This window comes from Anopheles gambiae, chromosome 3 (genome assembly GCF_943734735.2).
Source record: "Anopheles gambiae chromosome 3, idAnoGambNW_F1_1, whole genome shotgun sequence".
In the NCBI taxonomy this organism is placed as follows: domain Eukaryota; kingdom Metazoa; phylum Arthropoda; class Insecta; order Diptera; family Culicidae; genus Anopheles; species Anopheles gambiae.
This window is the reverse complement of record NC_064602.1, coordinates 6,657,193-6,676,274: the sequence shown is the minus strand read 5'-3', so window position 1 is coordinate 6,676,274 and position 19,082 is coordinate 6,657,193. Positions and strand designations below refer to the sequence as shown.

The 19,082-nt window shown below is 44.5% G+C and overlaps 1 protein-coding gene across 8 annotated transcripts in view; it reads left to right on the top strand.

Moving 5' to 3' along the window:
• The window catches only part of LOC1277771 (potassium voltage-gated channel protein Shaw), a 56,863-nt gene extending 39,969 nt beyond the window's left edge, over positions 1-16,894 (top strand). For 6 of the 8 annotated variants that reach the window (XM_061656018.1, XM_061656019.1, XM_061656021.1 and 3 more), the window contains one exon: positions 14,380-16,894. In XM_061656018.1, coding sequence (XP_061512002.1) covers positions 14,380-14,819 — 440 coding nt within the window. In that variant the 3' untranslated portion in view covers positions 14,820-16,894. Of the gene's footprint in view, positions 1-9,728; positions 10,097-14,379 lie in introns of those variants that run through there. The other 2 variants (XM_061656024.1, XM_061656023.1) reach the window with 2 other exon arrangements.
• The last annotated feature ends 2,188 nt before the right edge of the window (positions 16,895-19,082 follow it).

Below are 19,082 nucleotides of genomic sequence, written 5' to 3'. Positions count from 1 at the left end.
GCCACTATTACGAGCGCCGGCACCGGAATGCGAGTGCTACTACATCCGGAGCCTACATTCAGGCGCACGTGTTCGGAGTCCGGAGTTGCCACTGGCACTGCCTGCACCACAATCGAAACCGGAACCGGAAATGAAATGCCGAAAAAGTGCCGAAAAAAAGGACCCGCACGAAATGCATGCGCCCGAGAAGGCTGCTGGTGCGACCGAACCGTACAACGGGTACAACGGTGTCGATGATTGTTGTCCGTATATTTTGCATAAGCTTAGGCTGATTGCTTTGTAGCGGCGGCACGGTGCATGTATCCACTTCGGTGCGCTGGCAAACGATCTCTCGAGCCGACGAGCCTTCAAGCGTGTTGTTAGCTACAATTTGAAGCAACAATAGTGAGCAACAACAGCCACACACACACACACAGCCGGGCCGAGGATTATAGTTTGTCACCGTAATTTGTGCTTGCTCACGGCGCTCAAACATACGTTTGAGCATACGCGCGGGCCTTCTGGTTTGTTTGTCAAACCCTGCTTGATGATTCTTGAGGGCGCATTCGGGCAACATGTTTCCCAAACACGACGGGTCCGTCGGGTAAACATTGCAAAGGGTATGGGAACAACTCTTCCCAAAGGTGGCGCACAAAACGGTGTTGCTCTATGAATGGTGCAAAATTAGGTGCCCATTCATGCCACAGAGTCTTTAATGTTTGAACAAACCTTCCCCGCTTGAAGGAGGACTGATTGCGATCCAGATAATGCTCTGGACATAGATTCAAATTCCCTGTTGGAAAAAGAAGACTTCTTTTTCACCCGCCTTTGAACAAAAGGTTTTTTTTCTTGTGTTTATTTTCGGGCGAAAAGAAAAGGAGAACCCTTTGTTCACTTGGGCAGCATCCCCGTAGGCCACTGCTTCATCACAATCGAATGCCAATTTCCTAACAATCGGAAACCATTCCAACCGGAACACCGGAACACTGTTTGAACAAACCCAAACGCACGCTCCGGTGTTGGTATTTTCCACTCTACGCGCAGGTGAGGCAAATGCCACCTTTATCCTATTACGAGCATTGTGTGGTGAGGTTTTGAGGGTTTCTCATCCATCACGAGGCTCACCTGAAAAGCCAAAAGTCAGTATGTGTGTGTTTCTGTGGCTTTTGTGTTGTTTGGCTTTTACAGTTTCTTTTTCCGGTTTTATTTGGTCCTTCTGTTACTGTTGAGATTTTTTACGATTTTTTCCTGGTCATTGGTCTGTTCTTTGTCACGAATCTGAGATCGTTGAGATTTATTCTTTGTTCATTTTAATAATTTTTAGCTACCCATTTGAATGGAATTCAATATTGAAAACTAATTATATAGTTTTTTTTTGTATTTTGTTTGTAGTTTGTTTGTTATAGATTATTCATTTAACTTTATCATAGATTGTCTGATTTTCTACTGTTTTTCATGTTGAAGCTTTAATTATCATCTCTTTAACATTTTCTCTTATCTTCTTACGATTTTCTTCACTTAAGTTCTTCCTTTCATCATTCAACGATTCAGCCTCTTGCGATTGACACTTACAACTTTATTCAATCCACTTGTTTCACTTAGCCCAATTTCGCACAAACCATTGCTAACCGCCCAACCGAACCAAACCATGTAATGGGATAGAATCGGTTCCGAATTTCGCTTCATTATTTGCCCTAACTTTGCCCAATTTTATTTTCTCGCCTACATTCGCTTGGTCGTTTTGTCCCGCCAAGACCCGGTCCTGTCCTCCGTTGCCACAGCAAACTCACCCATCTGTGCGGAGAGAAACCGTAATGCCAAGGGCAAATAAACTCGTCTCGTAAAAAGTAACCATGTTCGTACAAGTGTCACATCGCTTAGCCATATCACGGAATTGGCGATAAACGGATGGCGAAACTATTTTTGGACAACTTTTTCCGGCGCTCCAGGGAGCGGGGAGAGGGGAAAGGAAGGGAAAGGTTGGCGCTTGGAGTTTCACTTGCCCCGATCGTACATGAAGACGACGGTACGTCGTTATTGAATTAGTATCCATTCCACCACAGCCCGCCACGCCTCCAACGCGCGTCTCATTGGCCGGGTGTACGGCCCAACGCGCAGGGATACAGATTGCCCACCAGTCCTGGGAAAATGATTGCTCCTTTCCTCTCTCCCTCTCTCTCCCCACTCCCACTTTTGGAGCTCCATCTGCCCACCAACCGTCTCCGCACAGGAGAACGGCAGTTAACGAAGTTATGCGCTCTGCTGGAAACTCAATCAACACGCACGTCAAACTGATATGGGTGAGTTGCCCTCTCCCCCCACCCGAAGTGCCACGGCGAAAAGGAACCGCCATGCGACAGTTTTCTTTGGCGCTACCTTTGCCATGCGTGTGCCATGTCGCCTTGCTGACGTTTGAATGCTTAGTTGCCACACGCGCGAGAAGGTTGAATAGTTTATTCTATTCATTTTTCCGGATCGCTTTCCGCTCGCCTTTGTTGATATTGTTTTGGCCGGCTGCTCCTGCTCCGCTTCACTGCCCGCCAATGAATATTCATGAGGTCAGACATCACATCTTCACGGTCGAAATGCTGCGGCCTGTCATGGTCAAAGGTTACCGGGAGGGGCCCAGCATTTGCTGCTACAGTCGACGGCAGTAATCCCCCCCGCAGGGTAGGATGCTGGTGGTGGTGCATTACTTTTTCACTGCACCATCCAGCAAATCAAACAAACGTTAGGGAAAACTTTATTGTCCGTGCGTTGGCCACGAGGCGCGTTAATGGTGCGACGTTAAATGATGCTTCATGTTCTCGTTTTTTCTGCGCTTCTCGCGTCTTTGATACTTTTGGATAAGTTTTTCCCTTCCTACGCGTTCCTATCTACGTGAGTCATGCAAAGCAATGTGTTTTTTGTCCAGTGTTTTAGTATCATTTTTCTTACTTGAACTTTGGTTCTGGAAAATATTTGCTTTATTCTTTTTGTTGCTGTTATGTATTCCATGTAACATTCACTAAAACAATAATATATTCCAAAAATATTCTCGTTTCACTGTTCTCTTTAGGATGTATCAAGATGTCTTCGATTTTACTCAAACATGTCTATCAAAATAGATTGAACCATAAATGAGCATTAATAAAACAATCATTTGAAGGCCTTTTTTATGCCTTCATTATTTAAAAAAAGCCCATTTTCCTTACTGCCACTGAAACACTTTCCAAGCTGTCAAGAGAATGACTTGTTCGTGCGTGTTTCGCACGCAATTATCTGACGAACGGTGTCAACAATTTTGTAGCCGTGCAGTCTTACGATGATGGCTCACTTTTGCCACGATATAAGTTCAGAGAAAGTATTTTCATCAGCGATTCATAAACATTTTCCACCGTGCTTGCCCTCTCCTCCTTGCCAGCATGTCTTCACCAAATGATCGATATTCTACTCGCAAACGTCTCGCATAACAACAAAGTACAATCCTCCTCCTCCTCGCTCCCAACCGGTGTTTGCAAAAAAGCTCTTTGTCAACAGTCATGAAATCGCTGCTAAAACAAACTGCACGTGACAAACACGGGATACTGGTCTTTGGCCCATGCTTCCCTACCTCTCCCACCCACCGGCAAAGGATCGCACGAAGTTGTCTCGTGGGAGTTTAAATTATATTTACAGGCCGTGCCTAGCATTTATAACGAACGGCATGGCACAGCTGCGTTCGGTTCCCATCCCGTGCCGAGCGCCCGAAGAGAAACAAAAACTCGAGATAAACGTTTAATCGTCCTTCCAATGAAACAAACTGTCCACCACTGGGCGCCTTTCTGCGTGCGGTGGAAAACACTTCTTATTTATACAGTCGAAAATAAGATATTCGAGGACATTTTTTTCTGTTGCTGCTGCTGGTTCGTTTTGGTCCGTGCCAATTTAACTTTCAACCAGCTGGAATACCGAACAGGTGTCCCGATTGTTATGTAAATCAGGACAACACCGAGAACATCGCAAAGCAAATCCTTCCCCAGGTAGCACCTGAACGCACCCATTGTTACCTTCACGTCTTGTTGAGCTTTTCCTTGTTTTCGTGCTTGAACATATGAAAATTTAAATCATTTTTTATACCGCTCCTTGTCCCGCATATAGATGGGGCTGCTACTCGTGGGCGGTATGTACGACGTAGGTTCAATTGTTCGCCGGCACGAATTAAACGATCGAATAAAAGAGTAAGTGCAGCCCCCAACGCGCCAATTATCGGTAATTGATGGCTTTACTCGTACCGATTATCGACCTTCCTTGTGGGATTGAACCAACCGGGGTGCAATCAACCCCGTTCTCGATTTATGAGGCAGTTTTATTCGATGAGGTTATTGATTTTTTGCTTCACTCAGGAGAGCGAGACTCATAAAAAACTCCACATACGGAGAAAAATAGGAAAAAAGAACAAATCAACTCAAAAATGCTTTTAAATTGCTCCCAACAGAAAATGGGCCTATAAACGCTCTTCGCCATCGCCTACAGGTATGCAATCGGTGCATATAATCTAGATTACTTGATAATCGCGTCTATCAAAAGGCAAATAAACTGCATTGCATACCTTCAGGCGCACAAAACACATCTTGCATTTCATAGCATTTCATAATTTAAATCCTTCCTTTGCTGAATGATTATCCTTTCCGTAAACGCTTAAACGCCCTAAAGTATGCAATCCTAATGACATCAGCGCAACCATTTAGATCACCCGCTTAATTTATCGATACTCGCCTGTCATTATGTTCGATTAAAGCTCCTAACCGCGTCACTAATCGCCGCTAATATGCACTACGGATCAAACCGGGCGAGGGGTGGTAGTTTTATGTGCCCATTTTCCCAGCCCAGCGAAAACGGATGCAATTATTCACGCTGATGGCGCACTCTTCTCTCTTTTTTGCATGCCAACCCGCCATCCATCTCAGCGATCAAATGCGAATTTGGATCGTTTTGCCACGCGGGCTACGCAATAACACCGAAAAACATGAGTGCTTAGTGGGTTGGTTGTTTTCGCTGTGCCACTCCGCAACAATCCTCCCTTCTGAAGGGTCACCGAACACGTCTAGCGTTCGGGGTCATAAATATACCGCAAATGGGTTTAACCTTCCGCATGATATTTGTGCAAAAAGCTAATATCGGGTGGCCACCGTGGGTCGGAAATTATTGCCACTAAGATCGACACTATATTTCATCGCATCGTTCGACATGGCAATATAATATGAAGCTCTCGTGCACAGTGTGTGGTAGAAATAAATGTTCCTCTTTTTTGCCTTGTTTCACTAGCTGCAGCTCCACGGCTGGGAAGCTTTTTTCAATATATACACATATCCGTAACATATGCTAGACACAAACATATCATATCACCACCATCGCCACCGATCGGTCCGATGGAAAGATTCAATACTACGCGTGTTTGTAAATCATGTCACGTACCGGAAGCTTATTCACCTACAGCACCAATGTGTGTTGTTTCACACACACACACACATATTCCGACTGTTTTAAAACACCTCGGTGAGTGTTAAAACGGAAATAAAACACACACACACACCGGCGCGTGGGAAAACCTCATAACATATTTAAGCACTCCGAGCACTTCCGGATCGATCGTGTCCTGGAGGATTGGGCGTGGGGTCTAAATTTCATGTACGAGCGTGCGAGTAATTTATATCGATTCGTAGCATTGCACTTTCACGTACCTCGCCCAAGCAAATACTTCCGCATTATGAGCACACAAGTGCAATACATATATGTACTGCGAGCGGGCGATTTATTATTCGCATAGCTTGCTGGGCTGGACGTAGACCAACTCGATGATCACGCTTACGGAATAAATTTCCTGGAACTGTCTAGGGGTCGTTAAAATTAATAACAGAAAAAAACTCCAACTTCACTGTCGGAGGTATTCATTTTGCAAAGGCTGCTCTCCCCTGCTTTACTTTCCATGGTTATGTAAAACAACAAAAACTGCTCCACTTCTAGACCATTAAAAGAATCAACCCAAACTCCATTACTTCGCTCAGCCAGGTGAAAAAACTCCCATTTTATTCCCTTCCCCCGCTTTTGCTGCCTTCTACAGACGTTTCCGAATACGTTTACGAAGTTTATCGACTCCCCTTTCCTACCCAAACCCCCTCCCAACCCATCACCTCTTATCTACAACCGTCCAAACCGTGAGCAAAGTCATAATCCTTTGCCGAACCGAATGTCTAGCCGAAAAACTTTTAACGCGCCTAATTGAGCACCCAAGTACCCTTTTCGCAGTACTTACGCGGAGGTTATTTGTGATGCGACAATCGGATCGTTAAATTGAGACCCGTCGCTCTGGAAGCGACGGGCACTCAACCGCTTCTCCTCTTTTTCGTTCTCTCTCTCTGCATCAACCTAATGGATCGTAAAATTTTCAGACTGAAAAATTGAAAAATCAAATATAATTGTGCTAACCCGGGCACGTGGCTGAGAAGTTCAACATGCTGCGTAAACGAACGAACGTCTTTAAGCTTCTCTTGCCCATTCACGACGATATTATTCACCCCAGCACAGCACAGGCTTCGGCGATTTAAATCGATGATGGTTTCCATCCTAATCCATTTTCATCCATCCATCCATTCACGAGGCTTACCGGACGGTTCATGCCGCCTGTTTTGTTGTGTGGGAGTTTTGATGACTTTCCTTAATCCCCTTCTTTCGCATCACATAAACGCTTCCACCTGAGCAGCGTTTAGCTTCCGCAGGCCCGCAAATGCTGCTGCCGCTTTAAAACTAAGCCCACCGGAAAGCGATTGCCCACCCTCGGCACAAATTTATGATCATTATTTATGATGTTTGCCTAGTTTTGCCCAAACGGCAGCACACCGGTCAACACCACGCGTCGCGTCGATCCATCAACGGCAGCAGCAGCAGCACGCGCCCCCTATAAATCATTAGCAATTTGTCAACCTTCTCAACCGGCGCACCGTTTTTAATGTGACCCACGGTGCGTCAACACGGCTCGGCTTGGCCAGCAAATAAATTATCTTTCGATTCATTCTAAATTCAAATTAACACTCATCCCGGAGAGGCCCCTAGCGAGGGGGAGGTCCTGCTGCTTTTAATTTCGGGATGTTTGGGACTGCAACATTCGTGGTGCGTGGTGTTTGGGGAAAAGGGTTCGTGTTTCGTGAGGAAAGCTATAAATAATCAACTAATTTTGAAACATTTTTGTCAACTCTGCATAAACATGAGGCGGGCGTTTCCAGGGGAAACGGTTTGTGAGATGAATTTTGATGTGTTTCCCATGCTGAAAGCAGTTGATAGAAGCTAATCAAACATCGGGCGCTTGCGTATGATTTATTTGACCGAATAACGTGTAGATCTATGTTCGTGTAGATTAATATTGAACTATTAAGCTAAAATTAAACGAATGTTACGTGCTTTAAACGATAGAATGGTACCTGGATTTGAAAATTAGGTCTTAAATCAAGGACATAGCAGACAGATGAGTAAATGCACCAGGAACCTGTCCAAGGAGCTCCATTGCTTAACTGTGGACTTCAGCAAGAAACCAGATGACTTCCTTTCAACACCCTTGTACCATTCTTAAAGCGTACATAAGTACATAGCTTTGATTACCCATTTTCCACTATTTATTGTGTCTCCTAATCCTCTTCCCAAATCTCAGAATCTCAATAACTTTGCTCGATCATTGCGTCTAGTGAAGAAAACCTGCGTTACACGCTTCCTTACTTTATCGTCCGTCCCAAGCCAATCCAATAAATCCACCTTAACCGCTTATGATTCTCATCCCCAAAATAGCATACTGTGCTTGTATTATTGTCCCCCTGGGACTCCATCCAAAAACCTAATATGCACCAGCCACTACTGCGTCCATTGCACTTTATGATAAGAAAACCTTTCCTTGCTGCATCGGTGCACCACCCAGAAGCGAACCGCTGTACCCCATCCCAAGAAAGGCTACGATTATTTATTATCTTACATCGGGGATAGGTACCGAAACACACGAAACACGACGCAAAAGCAAGCCAACTGGAGCAACCCTTGGGTTGTCCTAGTTCCAGTTATTTCCCTTGAGCGTACGGTGTCTTCTCCCGTTCCCGCCAGGGGGAGAAAGTTATAAGTGTCTTTTTCGCTGCCCACTGATAGACACACACACAACACACACATAAGACACCAAAAATTCACCCGAGAGTTCCGGTACCGCTGCCAATAAAGTTCAATCCCCCCCAGGCCGCTAGATACGACCGTGCCAACCATGCTTGCTCCTGTGTCTGTGTCATGAGAAAACATCACAGTACATCTTTACTGCTTCCCAGCTCCCCTGGCGGGAATTGGCACAAGACACACTGACTTTCCAACGGTCCGTGGTCGTCTTTTCGCTGCTGGGATATTGGGGATGTACTATTCCGGCCCTCTGTGGTGACCGAAATTCGTCTCCGCTAACCCCATTCTCGCTCCTAAACGTTCTGTGCTGTGGTTCTGATGAAAGAATAAATTCATATCAAATCAGATACCCATGCCAACTACAGACCCAGACAGCAGGGCTGTGGGAGCGCAAGAAAGCATAGTTGATTCAGGAGCTTCTGACATCTTCGTGCCAAAAGTGAACAGCACACACACATAGCCCGAGAAGCTTGTATCCTAATACCGAGCCCGGGTTTAGAGCGAGATGAACGGGAATGAAAATTTATACCACAAACTACCTTCCTCAAACACGTTCCCGTCCGTGGTGTCTTTCAAATCAAAACCGGCTTGCGTTACGGAAATGGTTTCTATAACGATGTTAAGCTGTGTCTTTGGAGATACGCTCCTACCACACTCATTCTGCTACCCCCAAAACCCTAACGATCAGTTTTATCTGTTTGATTTTCTCGTCTCTTCATTCCATTCTGCTACGCCTGCCTCCATCCTCATCCTCCTGTCAGCCATCACCGAAAGGACCTTTGTGTCGTTCTACGAGTGTACGTACGAGTCTTAACAACATGTGTGTGTATGTGTATAATTCTCCACTCCTTTTTCCTATCTCACCGCACCATTGATGCGTTCGTTAATGCAATACAACCAATTTTCTGTTTCCTCTTTCGCTTTGGAGCACACCAAAACGAGCCGAAAATCCATCAAAACGTTGGACAGCCGTTTGCCACCACTGCACACTACATTAACGCATTTGTGCGCTCTTCGTTCACCTACTTTTATTTTACGAATGGTTTTATTGTTTCAACCTTTTCTTCCGTCATCATCATGGCGGCTTCTAGGACGGGGCAATCGAGTTCGCAAAGCACGTCGATCGATGTCAACTTTTGTGTTGTGTCTGTGTCTTTCTCCTTTTCTACCCTTTTTATCATCCCTTTTCCATCAATCTTCACAGTCGACACCGTTCCCGGGCGTATTCTCTTCATAGTCCTCATCTGACGTCATACTGGTGTCTCGTGATTCCCTCCTGCAATCCAATATAAAACATTAAAAAGTATAAAACCAAGCACTAAAAACTAAACCCGCTGAATCGCGTTGGTGGGCATCCCCTGTAGGGATTTCTCATAAAAGTGTTTCATATCCTGTTCGTTTCCTGGCTCCATCGTCCTCCGTCGCATTCCACGGTCCAATCAAGCGGGAAAACGCTTCCATTTCCATTGCCAGATCACCGCCACCACCAGCTCCCCGGAGAGAAGTGGATCGCCTTCATCTGATCGTTGCTGTGCCTTCTCGCTTTCTTTCTCACTCTCCCTCTCTATCTATCTCTCTCTTCACAGAGCAAACGAAACGGCGCATCTCGAACGCCATGAATCTGGTCAAAGTCAACACGAAGCTCTCGAGAGACTAGAAGCAAAACCAAGAGTAAGCCAGTAGAGAAGCGAAAAACGTGAATCAAATCCAAACAAACAAACAAACACAAAGAAAAGAAGCGCTTCCCCCTCGTCTCAGGAGAGTAGCGTAATAAAAACCGGGAAATGCAAACGTAAATTTCGCCCACCGGGTATTTTGGTAAAAAACCTCCCTCAAAGATGTAACATACAAATTAACTAAAATTGATTAACTGCAACTTTGTTTGGCGTTGGTTGGAGCTCGAACGGGGACACATTTTCACATTGCGCAAAGCGGTGTGTGTCTATTTGTACAAATGTGTTAAAATGTCATCCACACCGAGATCATTGGGGGACAGCCAATTCACCTTCCGGGAAGGTACAGCGTGCCATTTCCGCTTTCTGTGACGTGATTTTCTGTCCCGTGTATTTTTTCGCTATTACCCTCATTATTGATCTTGACGGGATACACGTTTGTTTTGATTTGTTTCCTGTTTTCCTGGAATGTCCTCTGTACTGAATATATTCTTTCCCGTTATTGCTCCTGTTGTCCCCCACCCATACGGCCCTGTGTTTGTACTGAGCATCTTCAAAACCCCAATCTCCGTTCCAGCAATCTCTGTAGCTGTTGTGTGTGCTGTGTCATGTCCGTTTGTATTGTAAGCATATTGTTCGTTTATGAAGTTTGTTCCCGCCTCAAAATTTAAACCCCCCCTCACCACCTCCAAAGGACCTATTTTTTGGTGAATGATTCCTCGTTAGCTCTCGTTGCGTTCCATACTAGTGTGTGAGTTGTTCCAGGGTACAAGACAATGCATTCGTTCGTAGAACATTATAATCTCCAACTTTTACATTCCTTGATTCCTCTTTTTCTCTCTCAGTAGCATATAGATAATGCCACCAGCAAGTTAACAAGCTCCTTTCTTATCTAGCAATTTATTAACCAGAACAATAGCATCATCACTTTCCAACTTTTCAGCTTTCTAACGACCAACAAAACTTTCCCTTTTTCCCTCACCGTTACGTTTGCAACACTTCGCTGATTATCCGTTGATTTATTGACACCAGCAGCAGTAACAACACGACCCCGCCAAGTAGCCACGAAACGCACCGATAGCACGCTACACCATGCTATTACCATCACCAAAACGAACTTTTTGACGTGTGTTGTGTGATTTATTGGATTTTCGGGGGGAGGGGATAAACTTTTTTTTTGTATAAAGCTCCTAAGAGACATTTAAAATAAGGCACCACTATTATCATGCAGTGAAGTGAACAGCGTTCGTGCGGATAGTTGTATGGAGATGATCGCTGCACTGTTGGGAAAGCAGTGGTCATAAATACTAATAAAATCCGTATATAAAACGCTCTTAGTAAGAATTGAAAATATTTATAAAATGTGTTGAATGTCCTTAAAGACTTTTAAAAATAAATACATTAATAATTGCAACCAATTTTGACCACCTTCACTAGCACCATTACCCCAGTGTGCCTTGTCAGCAATGATAGCATCGTTACACGTCACTAGAAAAGAAACTATCCCCTTTGTTGCACCACGAATAGAACCTCTACTTACTTTTTTTTGTAACACAACAAAAACACATCCTGGCACTGCCTTCGTTGCTGTATTGCAACTTCCCCGGTGGCACTGCCAGATCCTTTATCGAACCCGTGTTTGTGTGTTGATTTTTGGAACATTTTTAAAAGCTGCTATCTCTCTTTCTCTCTCGGAACAAGTTCCACGTGTTAGTTCACACGTCGTTGACCAAAAGGTACTGCTTCTTCTCTGCCCGTATAAAACTGCAGGTGCAACGCTAGTCTGGAGCAAGCACAAATTTCCCAAAATAACTAACACTGATTCCAGTACATTCCTTCCAGCATGCCTCATACAGTGGACGGAAGCTAACGCTTTCCAGGAGTGATGCTCACCCTTTTTGGCATCGTTTATCACACCGGAGGGTGGGAAAATAAAACAAAAAGCAGGAGCAAAGGGCTATTCACAACTAATTCTGCCACCCATTATATTACACCGGCAGTGTGGCCATGCTGCGTGTGTATTGGCTGCCACGGCAACGGACCGGGTCAGGTCGCCCGCCACGATACCGATCTTATGAAGCATCGTGCTGCCTTACCGTACCGTGCACGGGAGAGCAATGAATTCCTTCCATCCTTCCAACGTTTGTGTTACATGAATGGGTTGAAATTTTTCCTACCCCAAAGCATGAAAAACCAAACACACAAGCTATTTTTCACCAGCCAAAATCTCGTCCACAGGGTTGATAACGCAGCGGATGGAATTTTGCTCCATTGAGCCGTGATGCCCCTAAAAGCGTCTCTTTCACTCAATTGACCCACGTTCTGACCCTGGACCAACCACTGCCACTAAAGTAAACTGGAGGGGCGCAAAAAAATGGCTCCCTGTTTCCATCCCGTGGGGGAACAACGTTCGCCCTATTTCGGGATATTTTTCACTTCAAGGCACAGCAACGCACGATACGATCGCGATACACCGACCCGCGGTGAAAGGTACGGTCTTACAAACAAGGCAACCAAATATTGATTCTGCTGATATGTTCGCGTATATTTTTTCTGCTCTCCATGAGGAAAACACGGTACATTCCCATTCCTATGCTCCGTTCCGCAAGTTTCGCGTGTCAATATTGAAGCACAACAAAAACGCGTACCAATTGCCAACACGAATGAAGTGATTCCAATCAGCTGATGCTGGCTGTTTTCCTCTTCCGACAGCATGCTTTTTTTCATCACTGAGCTGCAAACTAAACTGCTCTCTTTCGCATGCTGCAGCGAACCCGCTCGGGGCGGTGGTCAAATCTTTCGTAATTAAATTCATTCACTCTAGCACACACCGAGCGGTAATTTGCATTTCTTGCTCCCCGAGCTTCAAAGGGCAGCAACGAGTGAAGGTCGAGATTGCTTGTTGCTCGGAATTATTCGAGCAATTTTGTCGGGATTTGTGCTTCACCTAACATCACGCCAGATTTCCTGTGATTGATGTTGTAAGATGTTCCACTCTGTTTCCTATCTCGTCAGCCAACTGTCTTGCGTTACAAGAATGCCACCGAGACATTCTAGCAATAATGAAACTATATTCCTGATTTACTGCGCCTTATAAGCTACCAGCAATACGTTAAGGGATATTATGCATCAAACTGTCGCTGAGTGAGCCTTGGGTCTCAGAATTGTCGTTAATTTTTAATCGTTTTGCATAGATAATCTCCACCTCTAAAGTGTTATGTTCCAGTAGATTCCACCCCTATGATAGTGACATTGATATTTATGTGTGTTGGTGTGTCTGTGTGTGTGTGTAACTGATTTCCCTGTATGTGTTTAATGGCAATTGATGGTTTTGATGTTGTCGTCTGACTATATATAAATATAGACATCCATCCTCCTTAGCCTGTAGCAACCTGAGTGTTTCATCCCCACGTAGTCGTAGACGTACAATGTACAGTACACACGATGACACCTTCATTTAGAACCACACGCGTGTGTCAATGGGTTTCTCCTGTTCGTCCTGTATCATCACACCAGCTTCTCACGTTTCCCACATTAACATTCTATTTCGCCTCACCCAGACCTCTTAAGAAAGTCATCACCTTTAAGCACGCGAACAACAATCTCACCTCTCATTTCCCCCTTTCATCACCTCTCATTTCCATCCGCTGCCACCGTTGCCGGCTGCTGAAAGATTAAAACATATTAGCTCAAATCTCCACCGCCTAAGCTTCATCATAAATTAACCACACGCACTGCCGGCGCCGGTTCGTGCCGCACTAATCATCGTCCTAAATGACTGCTTCGAGCTGCTGGAAGATGGCAGTAACGAAAGCCATTATAAGGCTCCGGCTAGGTCATTCGAAGCGAGATACGGCAGACAACACATTAACGCATCATTTTGCTGTAACGATTATTTCATTTTCGTGGTGTTTCTTACGTTCCAAAGCCATGCTCGGTGTTTGTGTAGCTATTGTTAGGTAAATTGCATAACTTTGGGCGTTTTGGTGTAGTGTAAACGCCTACAGTTATGCTATTATCATATCATATCATTCCTTTCTTCATTCAATAGTGGTTAAAAACTGGTCTGTTTTCTTTCACTCATATTCATTCATCCTTAAAATACACTTACTTCTTCATTAAATAAGTCAAATCATATAACCATCATGGATATTCACCCTGTTTGTGACCTAAACTTTATTGGCGTTTGTGTAGCAACAGTGTTTGATTGCTCCCTTCTCAAGTAGATCCTTATGGTATGGTTGTTTTGAAAACCGAAAGATCCACAGTTGTATCACACTCCTTTCTTAGAGATTCGTTTGATGTTCCGTGTTGGCATCCTACTGTCGGATCGTGTAACTTCTCTATCTCTTCAACCTCACTATCACTCTTACGTGTGTATCTCTCTCTCTCTCTCTCTCTATCTATCTCTCTTCAATCTCTTTCGATGGTTTATGATTGTTTGTAGACATTTCAGGCATGTCGTTAACCTGTCGTTCCTTTCCATATCTTGCCCGTCGCCTCCATTTGAAGCTTCAGTTTTCACTAATTTCTCTCTTTGCCACTATCAAACCCCTGCCCGCAGGTCCGATCGGGGCGAGCATCGTTGCGATGTGCCCGAAAAACGTGGGCCTGCACACCAATCCAGCCCTCGCGATGTGCAAGCCAACGTTCGAGGTGCGCCCGCCGAGCATCGTACCGACCCCGATGATGCTGGTGCCGCGCGACTCCACCTACAAGCCGACCGTTACCACTCCGACCGCAAACAGTGGCACAGGTGGGCTGACCATTACAGCGCTCGCCAATGCGACCAGCACCAACAACAACAGCACAACGACCGTCAACAACAACAACAGTAAGAACAGCGCCAACAGCAATAACGGCACCGGCGGAAAGACGATCGCCAACAGTAATAGCCAGAGCAGCATCGTTAAAAGCGCCAGCGGACAGCTGGCCAACTCGGTGCTTAAGAGCAATGGCACCACCGCGAAGGAGGCGAACGGCGAGGAGAAAAGTTTTCTCTGAGCGTTCGCGTGCACCGCCCTGCAGCGCCCGAATGTAGGCAACCGCCCAGCACCGCCAACCGAATGCCAAACACTTTGCAAACGCACCCACTCCTTACTAGCTGTAAGCGTTGTAAATATGAATTGTAAACCCCGTTGTATATGATGATACCGTGTCGTCGCCGCCAGATGGATGAGAACCGACTCTCTAGTTCCCCGTACCGTTTCGTACAGTTCGTTCAATAGTGTATGTGTGTTCTTTTTTGTGCGTGTGTGTGTGTAACATAATTGTCACTTATTCAGCCAACCGTTTCAATCTTGGGCGCAGTTGGTGCGATAGCTACACTGTCTGTTCGGTGGCCTGTGAAGGAGAAAGGTGGCTCAATTTTCAATTATGCCTTGAGCGCTTGAACCAGGCAATAAACGGCAGCACATACACCTTGCAATGATTGCGCATATTTTTAATCGGATATTTGTAAGACAGCTGTTTGCCTGGAGAATGTATTTAAATAAACGTGAATATTTTATACTTCATGCTCTCAGCTCGAAAACACGCTAAAGTAAGCTTTGTCATGGTGCTTTTTCTACCATCCACCTGAGAGTTATTGTAAAAAAAACCAACCAATACGCCAATCGTTCGCATCTCTGTAAAGGTTTCTATTAAATGGATGACATGTTTTCACATTTTTATGTTAATTTTTAATCTTATTTTTTAATGCACCACAAGCACTCCAATGCATTACAAAATCAATTATGTTTAAACTCCATTTACAATTCCGTTTACCACAGTATGTGTTTTAATCGCTTTGCCTCTAAACTGTATTGTTTGTAAAAGAAACTCTAAAAAAAACAAAACAAGAAAAACAATGAATAAAAGAAAGCAAAACACAGAATCATAAGCATTGAATGTGATAAAAGTAGATATAAAAGCATAAAAAAGGAAAGGCAAATCCTGCGGGTGTGTCGCGTGTGCGTATGAGTGTGAAGGCAAAAGTGTGCGACCGTTCGAAATGTAATTTACAACTTTTTGCTAGAACACAATAGGAAATAAATAAACTCATTCACAAAACTTGATCGTCTCTCCCTGCAGCAGAAGCTCAAGTGCGGTGTACTTCAATGCAAATGCATTCAATTAATGTAAATCAAAACAGAGGAGGACAGAGCCGGAAAGGAAAAAAGTAAAGAGAAAAGTAAAACAAATCACAACGCTATCGTTTGCAGATGACAGGAGGAGAAATTATGGAAAGCAAAAGCTGAAACACACAAAAAGAACTATTCACACTTACCGATTCACTGGTTGAGAAAATCTATCAAGCTTAACGTGTAAAAGTGAATATAAACAAATATGCGCAAAACAAACCAACCCTAGATACTTGCTGCACTACTTCAAGTAAGCGATAAACGAAAGCAAATAAATATATTCAGAAATAAAGAAATGAAACACACAAATCTCCCCCAAAGCTCATAAGATAACACTTTACGAGTCGAGAATTAAACGGAACAACAACAACGGCAGAAGGCAGACAAACGGGGATTGCTGCAGCAAATCAGTGTCATTTATTGTTTTTTATCCTTTATTTTCCCTTCTTCCCTCAAGGTGATGTCTGACAGGAGTCAGGAGCACAACAAAAAAAAAGAATACGGAAAATGAATGGAAAATATTATCCCAGCACAAACAAATTCTAGGAAAATGCAATTTTTATTTGATTTTTTGCCTTTTAATCTTTTACCTACTAAGGGAGGGAGCGTACGCGTTTATCCCCCACTGGGGACAATTGTATAATCCGATTTGTACGTTTTCAACCTTGCAGAAAGGGACGGACGCGAACAAAAATAAAGCGCCATGACTTTTGGGGGTTTTGAAAAAGTTGGAAAGAAATCGTGTCTAACTTAACGTGTGCAATAAGTTTATGGCAAACGCGATACCCGCTCCTTAACATTCTGCCCGTGCTGATAGTCACAGGACGTAGGAAATACAAAGGAATGACACTTATCGAGCAGTGGATGGGGACGAATTTATTCACAAAAAAAAAGCCCAAAAGGCAAAGCAAATTTCCAAACGAGGGTCACAATAAAAATAATTACCGCAAAAATCTACGTGACAAAGTGTTTGTGTGTTTCATTTAGCATTGTGCATTTTGTTTTGTTTTCCCCGCATCTGCGAAAGCTCATCTCTTTATCGTGTTTGCTTTACGGGAAGCACGATAACGCTTCGCACCCTTCCGCAAGGATAACACTTTTCACATTTTTCGGCCTTTTCTCGTTTTCGTCACTGAACAACAAAAAATAGAACAGTCCTTCCAATTTGTGTTGATAAAACCAACCAGTTCGCAGCAACAACACCTGACCTGGTCACCTGGCTCAGCACCGTTCGCCGGGGCTTGTTTTGACCAAAGATTTATGCTTCGTTTTCCCCCTCGGATGCTTCAATCTGTGCTGTGGCACATTAAAATCGTACTGCAATGAATTGTGCACTCCCTTGCGGCCCCCTGACAAACCTTCTCTGTTCCAATCATCTGAGCAGAAGCACGTTTTGCTGCCACTAAAGAACCGTTGCAATCTTTTCACGGTCGAGGTCGAAGAAGTTTTTTTTTCAATTCACAATCCCTCTCTCCTTCTCTCTTTCACGTTCCTTGAAAAGCGCAAATCGTACAAGCAGCAGCAGCAGCAGCACCATCTACTCTTGGAGGTAATAAAGTACGAGATTAAAATTTCATTCCGAAACAAGAACACCGTGCGCCACCGCCGTGTGCCGTGTTCGTAATTCTGGATTCCATTCCGAAGCGCGGCCCGACGAGCGGGCAGCAGTCGAACAACTAAAGCCCTTGAAAGTGTACCTTCCTATCTGGGGGAGGGGAGCAGAATGCAGAACCAGCAGCAGCAGCAGCAGCCGGAAAGTTCCTGGAAACTACATGGCACAAATTGCAGTCTACCGTTTGCCTCTCTTTTTTTCTTTGCCTACCAAACGAAACGTCCCACTGCCAGGAAGGCTTGTGCGCCGCATTCATCTGACCGACTGGTGCCCGTTTCAGTTCACCCAGGCCTTTGCAAAAGTACAAAAGTTCATAAAGAAACCATTAAACTCAAGTCAATTGGAGAAAGTTATTCTCATTTGCTAACCCCGTGTGCCGGGCAGTTCCCGAGCTGGACGCATTCCCGCAAACCATCCCATCCAGCTCCGGAGGGAATTAAATCAGAACGAACGATACAACCTACTACCTTTGGGGCTGTCCCGGAGTTTCGGGACCGATGAAGCTTTGCACAACCGAATTTGGGGAACACATTTCAATTTTATTCCCACTGTGATTATGTTTTCGGATGACGAAACGAACAATGGGTACGGAGCTGGCCACCTAGCAAAAGCAATTGAGCAATAACGTCAACGACACGAGTGTACGATTAGTTGTGGGGGGAAAGGCAAACAACCAATGCTGGACCGTTTGAACTTTATGCTTGCCGACAGCCAAGCAAAGGTTAATTAAAACATTTCCCGTTGATATTCCGTGATGGTGGTTTCATTTGTTGCAAGTAATTGTTTTCTATGATCTTTGAACTTTCTTTAATGTTTCATTAAACAACTTCCGTCGATGGTTCAACGTAAATCGTGATATGTTATTTTTTAATTAAAATATTAAAGAGCAACTCCTACCAGCAAACTCAAGCCCAGCAAAGAGACAAGTTTATCATAACCACAATTCCTGTTTTTATTTCTAGCATAAAACCATCTTGATACAGATTTGAACCTTTCAACAAAGGTTACCCTTGTACAGCATAAACAGCTCCACTTTAAATCAGCCAAGGGAATCGTAATTTTCCTTCCCCAATCCAAAAACCACCAGCACGAAATTGGGACCATTCGAAAGCACTCGCACACACACACACACACGCACACCCTTGCCAGACTTCCGAATCCTTTATGACAACGGAATGCTCTTAACCTACATAAACTGCCACAATCAATTGTTTCACGTGTCTTTCTTCCCCGACGTGCGGTAACGTGCCGGGTCGCATACCCCCGCACACTCTGGTGGAGGTGAAGTGATAGAAATTATGTTTTACTGCCATCCGTCGCATAAAGCGTGGTTTCCTATTTCTTCTCCACCACCACAACCACCCAGCTGAGGAGTGTTCTTGTCGTCGCTGGTCGTCGCCCCATAACGAATGGGGACCATATTTCGGCTTACATTAAACGAACAGGACTCGTAAAAGAAAAGGTGCTCATGCTGTTGTTTCATATGCGATTCGCTCTCACTGTCTCTCTCTCTCTCTCTCTCTATTGGAAGCA